The sequence below is a fragment of the Pagrus major genome, chromosome 8 (genome assembly GCF_040436345.1).
Source record: "Pagrus major chromosome 8, Pma_NU_1.0".
In the NCBI taxonomy this organism is placed as follows: domain Eukaryota; kingdom Metazoa; phylum Chordata; class Actinopteri; order Spariformes; family Sparidae; genus Pagrus; species Pagrus major.
This window is the reverse complement of record NC_133222.1, coordinates 16,207,789-16,217,086: the sequence shown is the minus strand read 5'-3', so window position 1 is coordinate 16,217,086 and position 9,298 is coordinate 16,207,789. Positions and strand designations below refer to the sequence as shown.

The window sequence follows — 9,298 nt, the reverse complement described above, 5'->3', positions numbered from 1 at the left end:
TGAATATGTTGACTTTGAGCCTGTTGAAAAAAGTCATATTTTTGATTCAGTGTACAGCGAGAGACAGTAGTTTTGCTTTCTGTCTTACAGGATTGTTTTTGATTTGGGTTTGACGTCTATTTTTAAAAATATCTTGTTTGTTTTAAATAATTTCACTGTTATTTAAAAATAACAAGTACTGTCTGTGCTAGATTGTCTGCTGGAGCTGTGTTTGACAGACAGGTGCCCAACCATTCAGCTCATATTCTATCACCTTCTCATTAACTGAGGCAGGGGCAAGCAACACATTAACAAGACAGACACAGTGTCTACAGGGCAGCCATTAGGCCCAACAACAGACCCCTGCTGGGCTCCTGGCAGGGGGAGCTTGTTAAATGTGTGGACCTATTGTTCTCTCAAATTGGTCTGTGACTCTAATTGCCCAGTTAGTCCCCTCTTACGGGCTGTACTCGTCTACCCGAACTGGAACCAGCCTCAACTCATCAGATCAAGCTGTAAAAGTTGGCTAAGCTGGGGCCGATGGACAGCTCTGGCTTGGTTGCAAGAGTGTTGTCTTTACTGCAGACAGGGCTGGAATACAGGCACAGAAATGGGACTGTGGCCAATCTGAATTGGCTTTACTTTTTGGCATTACTTTGGCATGCTTGAAGCCACAATGACCATGACAGTCTGGGTGGAATAGAGACCTCTGATTCATGAGGGGAAAGTCCTCAAAAGGCCCACAGGCATCAACCCCAGATACACATCTAAATCTGGAGACAGACGACATCCAAACAAATACGATGATGCTGTAATGTAGTTCTATTGTTAATTTAAGAGGCTTATATACATCAGACAGAGAGAACAAGACAAATTAGCACTTATGTCTGTGCCCCTGGTCTGCATCTCAGGACGAGATCTCTGGTGTCTTGAATGGGATGTTGTCAGGTTATGACAGAGTGTTTATGCGTCTGCCAGACAGCAGATGTTACTGTTGCTCTGGTAATTTATGGTACTTATTACCATACAAATAAAAGATATTGATTAAATATATTGTCTTAAAATAGAAGGTTTTGATTGTAATCAAATTTTGTCTGTACAAGTCCCTCGAAAAGGGAAAATGTCTGCAGCATCACACTGAAATTGCATAAACTCATTCACTGTATCTGAGTGTTGCATGTGAGTGCCATGCACAGTAGCTAATGATGCATCAAACCGATAAGCAAAAAGAGGCAGGCTAATAGTATTCTGCATGTGGGATCTGAGTTTGTGTTATTGGCAGATCAAAGCCAGGTGAGCCAGAAGAGACGCTGCTTTGCTAATGAGAACTGGAGGCTCTACAGATGAAACCCTCCAATTAGGAAGCAGGAACACATGAAAGAGACTAGCGATATGAAGGAGACTGTCTGTCTACTAAAACCTCTGATTTCTTTCTAAAGGGACTTTTAAAGAAGCAGTTTGTTACTCTGCAAAACCTCTTTACAGGATTTTTTTTTTAAACGTATCCGCCAACGCCAAAAAACAGTGGCTTTTTTTTTTCACTTGTGCTCAAAGTGGATATAATATAGGGGAGTGAATAAAATAACACACACATCATTCTTTTTTGAGGTAAATGAGTCTGTATTACAAACACTGCTAAGATTGTATGGCAAGTATCAGTACTTGTCAGCCATTTATTGTTTACTTTGAAGGGCAAGAGTTAGTTTAGAAGTTTTCCATGAGGTGTTCACATTATGTTTTGTACCTCCTGGATCTCTAAAAGCAAATGAAGCAGATTTCAACCTTCTGGAGCTTCACTCAGTGAAAGCTGGGTTGTGATTGCCCATTGTCCCCCTCCCTACTCCCTCTCAAACACACCCTCCATCTGCTTACTGCCCCCTCTCTGTCTGCAGTCATCACAAAACAAGTCGTTGTCTCCAAACACATCGTCTCTGCGTCTTTGATAGGTAGTTGATAACAGACTTACAGACTGATGGGGCTGGCTGACCTTGCTGTATATAAAGCAAGCAGCTGCTGCTACAAAGCCATTCAAGGACAGCAGAGACTTCTGACAACAAGCAACCCCAGTTAAAGCTCAACTTTCTACCTTGTGGACTCTGGATTTTGCGAATCCTTCAGCATGGCTGTATTCTTCATCTTGGCTCTCTTGGCTATGGCATGCCCTTTAATGGCATTTGACATAGGCCAGTCCACTCGTTGCGTCACTATCCCGAACCAGATGAAGGTCTGCAAAGATGTTGGTTACTCTGAGATGCGGTTACCCAACTTCTTGGGTCACAGCAACCTGGAAGGCGAGGTGGTGCCACGTTCAGAGGACTGGAAGCCCCTGTTGCAGACAGGCTGCCACCCTCAAGCTCAGGCCTTCCTCTGCTCTCTCATTGCCCCCGTCTGTCTTGACACGTAAGTTGATTTTACATTGCTTTGTTTTTCTCTTTTTCTGTCTTTGTTGTTTATTTTCTGTGTAATACTTACTCCTCTACAAATCTGAAATGCATTTATTTTCTGTTTTTAAAATTTGTTTTAATTTTTGCTGTAATGATTGTGTGCATTATGTAACATTTTATCTTTCTTTCCTTTTAGATTTATCCAGCCATGCCATAGTCTGTGTGTGGCAGTGAGGGACAGCTGTGCCCCGGTACTTGCCTGTCAGGGTCACCCGTGGCCAGAGGCTCTTGATTGCGACCGCTTTCCTGCTGAGGAAGACATGTGCCTTTCTCCCCACGTGAAATTCAGCCACTTTGCCAAAGGTATGCAGAGACCGCAGATTAATTATTAGGAGTCTGTTTTACAATAAATGGACTACCAAGTGCTTTTTTTTAGATTACCTCTAATTACTGTATATGCCCTACAGTCTTATTAAATTATGTTTTATTTGTTATCACAGACTTGCCCAAACCTGCCTGTCAAAACTGTCCTTCTGTGGAGGAGGCTCCTGCAATGAAAACAGTCCTGGATGCTTTTTGCCAGCATGACTTTGGTAAGTTTAAGAATTCTTTCAGTAAGCTGTGTTTGTTGTATCCTGTTTTGCCATATTTACCCACATTTGTGTTTAATTTTCCAAACAAGATAATTAATTTTATTGCCTCTTCTCCACAGCTGTAACTGCCAAACTCCATCGCCGTCGCCTTCCCATGGGAGAGCCAGAGTTTGAGGTTGAGGGCCGGGTTGAGTTTGTCCGCCAGGGACCTCTGCTGCCTTATGACACCCAGCACCTACTCCAGCAGTGGATGCTTATCAATATTCGATGTGCTAAAGCCCTTGTGCGTCCCGGACGTTCACAGCTTTACGTGCTGACTGGTTCTGTACAGCCTGATGGCACCCTTGCTATCTCTCGTCTCTTTCCTTGGCACAAAAAAGACACAAACATTGCAGTGGCCACTCGCAAGTGGAAGCACCACAGATGTTGAAAAGACTGATATTTACTTGTAAAAAATGGGGCTCTGAATCTGTGTTTGAAGTATAGAATTTCACACACATGATTTATGACAAAATCAGGGGGCAACTTTGAAATGGAGAGTTTTTTTGGCATTGGGTGAGTAAGCTCAACAGAAATTGATATGAGAACAGACCTGGGCTCAGGCAACAAATACCCTTTGCCTCCCTCAGAAGCTCACTCTTCTCATCATGTCCCTGCTCTGACAGCACACTGTTATAGAATGCACTCAAACTTGTAAATAATATTAATAAATGTAAATGGATTGTAGATTATATTTTCTATGGTGTATTTATGACATCTGTTTTATGTTCATGTAATGTGGAAAAAGATGACAATAAAATATTTGTTCTGTGGAATTCTATGGGCTGAGTATTTGTGTACTTTGAACTGTTAAAGCTTTGCTGGCAAACACAATGAAATTATTTATACAGCAAAAGGCAAGAGTAATGAATAGATCCTCCTCCATTGCCTTATTTACTTGTCACTCATTTCACCACAAGGTGGCAAAATAAGGGAGACGCAGAGCTCTGTTTCATCATTGTGGTGCCACGTCCCCTCTCATTGCAAGTATTGAGAAGGGTATAAAATCATTTCAGTTTTGTCTGAAAATGTAAAAAAAAAAATGTGTGCTTTGCATTTACAAATTGGCCTTTCAATAATGTGTAAAGTGGCTCTGGGTAAGAAGTAGAGCTGCTTGGAATGACTCATGACTGTGGATGGCCTATGGTATTGACCATACTATGTAGCACTAATGAGAAGATAAATCACTCACTTTACATTTGAATAGCCTCATTTTCATTAGCAGGCTGAACAGTTCTTGCTGGGGATGTGAACAATGGGCTTAGTCTAAACTTTTATTGTGAATCTATTCATTTATTTATGCTGTCTTGTAGTTTAAAAGAAACACCAAATGCTTTTAAGTGATTTAGCTATTGTTCGTTGCCCCAATTACGCTAATTATCTCCAGTTTTTGAGTTTGTGTCCATGTTATTTATCACACTAATTATCTACCGCTTACGCAGGAGAAATACATTGGATTGTTCAGTTATTAGGCATAAAGTTGTATGAAGATATTTGCCTGTTTCTGCTTTTATAGTTTTCAGTAGTTAACACTTGAAACCTGAGCACAGCAAAATAAAAGTTTTTATTTATCCCATTTACACATGTTCATTACTTTAAACTGACAAATTATGTATTGTGTTGTACCTTTTCCGCCTGGGTAAGCTGTGTCTGTTCTCGGCTGAGCAGATAACTAAATGAAGCGCACAGCATGACGTTCAAAGAAAAATATCACGTCAACAATTTGTTTTAATCAGCAGCGTCATCACTATGAGTTAGTTTCCACGAGAGTAGCTCTGGTAGAAAAAGAGCTGTACTCATCATCTAGTGCTCCACTGCAAGACAGGAACCATGACAAAGGGTAAGATGGCAAAATGACAAATTAAATACAAAGTTTTTATTTGCATGTATTGTTATTATTTTTCGTGACTGAAAGTTTTTTTCCCCTCAGTTTGGTGTGCTGTTCTTATACTGGTGTACCTGGGGCTTTCCACGCGGGTTGGCACTGCCCCGATCTGTACCTATGGACAGGCTGGATGCCACACTCCTTCCCTGGCTGATCTCTTTGACAGGGTCATACAACAGTCTTCAAGAATGCATGGCATCTCCAGTGATCTGCACTCTGAATTTGTAAGTTCTTTTTTCTTTTCTCAGCTCTGACATTGAACATCCATCACCATCAATCACACCTCGACCTCCATTCATCCATCACCCGTTGAGTTGGCTTTTTTTCATGCCCTGATATCGCTGTTTGTGATATGTGTGTTCGCCTTCGCAGGAGCGATATTTCTTTCCCAGCAAGAACCTCATAGGAAAACGAAAGTGCCACACACATGGCATACTAACACCAGCCGATAAGGAGAACGCACAAAGGCTAGGGGTGAGCATTCACGTTATAAATTTTACATATGCAAATAAGTGATAATTTAAAGACATTTTTTTGCAATGAAGTTGCACTTTACCACAAGTTACTTAAGCAATCATTTCATATGCAGAGAGAACAGCTGACAGAGGTGATCCTGAGGCTGCTGGGGGCCTGGGGTGACCCCTTGTCACAACTTTATCAGAGCATGTCTCAGGATCAGAATCAAGACTTCAACCACTACAGCTCCAACAAGGCGCTGGAGATCAGTGATGTGGTGCATGAGCTGAGGGACGGAGTGACAAAAATGGCTGAGAAGGTAAGGATCCACTTATGGTTACTGAGCTTGTAGATGTGTTTTGTGGTCTTAACCATCAGTGATTGTATTTTTTACAATGTTTGAATGTGTGTGGATTTTGAAATGTATCACATTCTAATTAAAACAGTTTATTTACTTACTGCATGCATCTTAATGCATTTCAATTATGTACTGTCAATTTTCCTTCTGTGCACCTCAGATGAAGCTATCGGGAGTGCTTGGTAACACCGTGAGTTACATCTCTCCTGAGAGTTTGGTCCCCTCTTCTGCCTTTTCCTTCTACAAACAAGGAGAACTCAATTCAATGGACCATCATGACCTACTTTACTGCTTCCGCAGAGACTCCAACAAAATCAAAAATTATCTCCAAATCCTGAAATGCACCACCCTCCCTGGACTGGACTGCTAAAAGCGATGGCAGTCGGCATTATCTTTAATTTTCTTTAATTCTTTTGTTCCTAACTTGCTTTTACACATCATGTTCTTGCTGTCTGTGCTTACATCCTTTGTAATGCATTTCATGTGTGCATTTATTGTAAAGGATTGTGTGCGCCTCTTGCATTATTATTGTTATTAGGTAATTAAATCATTTCGCTTTTGAGCATTGAGCATGAAAAGGTAAAAAAAAAAATTTAAAAAAAACTTAAATAAAGAGAGCACAAGCTCTACATATTTATAGAAATGCTAGATGCTGTGCAGTAGAGTGATCATTAACATGTAAATGAGCTTTGCTCCACACAGCCCAACACATAAACAATATGGAAATCAGGATTCTTTCATACGCTTTATTTACAGTTGATCTATACACTCGAGATCATAGAAAAAAATATTTTACAAGATATACTGAGAGAAATTTGACTTAAAAAGGTTTTGGATTGTGAGCAGGGTATCTGTGTAAAGCTGACCAAAACATGTAAACCAAATAAAAAGAAGTCTGATGCATGAAATGAAGTGACCCATTTGTGCTTCTTACTGATTGCTATTACAATCGAAGAGTGGGAATCATTCCTGGAAAGTCTTATTAGTGTACCAATACATTGCTTACTGAAGCCAGTGAAATGCAATAAGATGATTGACCGAGCACTTGAACCTAATTACATTCGTGACGCAACAGAACAGCATTGAAAGGTCAATACTATCAGTGTTAGTCCTCACAGTGTATACCATACACATATTTTAAAATCCTCCCAGTGCTGTACCCTACAGCTTATTTTCTTCTCATGTGTCCCTGACACTCTTCTGTGGTGGTGACCTCTCTGTCTTTGCGTCAGTGTGATTCTTAGATGGTTCCTCCTCTTCCTGAGCGAGACCTTGGGCCATGAGCTCGTCCATTGGGGAGCGAGTGTTATGAACCTCTTTCTCCTTACAGTTCCTCCACTTCATGCGGCGGTTCTGGAACCAGATCTTCACCTAAAGTAGCAAAAGAATAGAGAGGAATTTCAAATGATTTGATTTGTAATAACTCAGGTCAAAATGTATATAAAATTTAAATTATAAAATTAAGAAACTTTAGAATATTGAATATTATACATGCTTTTATTTCTACTTAATGTCTTTTTAGAATCAAAGATTAATCAGGTAAACTTTTGGTGATTTATGCTCAATTACCTGTGACTCCTTGAGACTGAGATCAGCTGCCAGTTTGTTCCGGTCTGTCTTGCTGATGTATTTCTGTCTCCGAAAAGTTCTCTCCAGCTCCTTTCGTTGTTCTTCAGAGAACACAGCCCTCCTGAGGATCCCTCTGCGTGATTTAGGGCTTATATCAGCTGACCACATTCGAATATTTGCTCCTTCTGAAACAGAAATTGGAATAAAAAAAACAATCAGTTTCAGTGTGTTGAAACTACTGTGTCAACATCAGTGAAAATTGGGTCATTGATTAGCAATTGTCACACGTGGACAGTGCACACAATTGTAAAATAAAGTGTGGCTGTATGTAGTGAATTTGCCTGTGAATCATTTTCCAAAGTGTCCTATGAATTCTAATTTAAAGGAACAATTTCTAAATCCATCCACACAATCAATAAGGAAACTTTACCAACTATACCACGTCCTACCCTTTCAATCTAAGATCATGCCTGTTTTTGTCACTCTCACTTCATCGCTCACATTTGATTTCTTTTTCTCCATTTGTCCAATTTAACAAACTGGGGGTGACTAAAGAGAATAGAAAGCCAGTTGAACTGAGAAAAAGGGATTTGATGAACTGTGAGGAGCAATCCCACGCTACTTCACTCACAGGTGCACGCACAACAAAAGTCAAGTGGAACAATTTATCCGATCTATTCAGTGTTGCCTTTTTAATCTGTACGACAAATCTGCACATAGACCACCTCTGGGGAGCACATAACAGGTTTGGACATGCTTCTCACTTCTCTATTGGGACTCAATGGCTTTCACTTAAATAGCTGATTACCAGGTCATTCCTGGGCAACGTGTGTGTCTACCCCAGTGGGCCAGCTATAGAGCCCTGTGGGACACCAACAATAGAGCCGTTCAATGGAAATGCCATTACTCGATGGTTCACTGGCCCAACACTAAATCTTTTCACTTGCAGGTATGAAGCCAGTTTGTATGTGAAGATGAGCTCGAATAAGTCTATAAAAGTCACTTTCATTGAATGCTTTATGTCCTAGTCAAGAAGTCTCCAATGGGCAGGAATGAGAGTTGAAGGACAGGAGAAAGGAGGGGGTCGGCGAACCAAGCTCTTTAGCCACACAATGGCTGGGGGATGTTCCTGGTGCAGCCCACTTCTGTAGAGAAATGGGCAAGTTTTTTGTGCTAAGCGGAGTTCATTGCTGCAGTGAAAAATTGCAGTGAGGTCGCGTGTGGATGGTGGAGTGAAAGTGCCGATTGGTCACGGCCAGACTTGGCATTGTTGTGTTGCTGGGCACTGTGGGAAAGTGTCAGCCTACTAAGAGGACTCCAGGGACATGTGGGATGAGGGCTTTCTGATTTGTGCTATTTTGCACAACATTTGACATCATTTGACAGGCATCTCAGGTTCCAGCAACTAATAACTTCCAATTGCTGTGGGACAATGCCACAAAATGACAGCTGCTAGTCTTAATTAATACTATAAGAGTCCAAGTGGTACTCTCTACACACATCTAAAATAGTATTACTGAAACTTTCTAAGCAAATTGCAGAGGAAAACTTCTTTAGGATAATATTTGAGGTTAAATTACAGGTTTTCTGGATGTTTTCAGATTTTATGCAGGCTGAAAATCTACCTTGAAGATGTTGGTATTCACAACCAAACTCTGTTTTATGTGCTGAGAGAATGCTCAGCTTTAAACAATCTGCCTCATTCAGCAGTGAGAATTCACACCTGGTAATTATAATCTTAATATGACAGAAGACAAGATGTTTATTAGCTCTGCATATTTGCGCTGCTAAAAGTGTGTATTTGCAAGTACAAAATAGGGGGCCCCAGGGACTCTTAAAAGCCTTGCAACCCACCCCTCTTCCCCGTCCTAAACAGCCGTGAATGGTTATGAATAGAGCTGTGCAGAGTTGAGCGGAGAATTAGCTCTTTGGCATTGCATCAGTAATTAGCTGTGGAGAGCATGAGAGACCCTGCTGCTAATGCTTAGAGAGTAGCTGAGGCATTGCTGATGAGGCATAAAACACTCACTGGAGA

The 9,298-nt window shown here is 40.9% G+C and overlaps 2 protein-coding genes across 2 annotated transcripts; both read left to right on the top strand.

The window, feature by feature from the left end:
- Positions 1-2,098: 2,098 nt before the first annotated feature.
- Positions 2,099-3,386, top strand: szl (sizzled). The gene is made up of 4 exons (XM_073471260.1): positions 2,099-2,379; positions 2,560-2,726; positions 2,864-2,956; positions 3,076-3,386. The coding sequence occupies exons 1-4, from the start codon at positions 2,099-2,101 to the stop codon at positions 3,384-3,386; spliced, it is 852 nt and encodes a 283-aa protein (XP_073327361.1).
- Positions 3,387-4,825: 1,439 nt separating this feature from the next.
- Positions 4,826-6,064, top strand: LOC141000948 (prolactin-like). The gene is made up of 5 exons (XM_073471837.1): positions 4,826-4,835; positions 4,926-5,104; positions 5,253-5,354; positions 5,470-5,655; positions 5,855-6,064. The coding sequence occupies exons 1-5, from the start codon at positions 4,826-4,828 to the stop codon at positions 6,062-6,064; spliced, it is 687 nt and encodes a 228-aa protein (XP_073327938.1).
- The last annotated feature ends 3,234 nt before the right edge of the window (positions 6,065-9,298 follow it).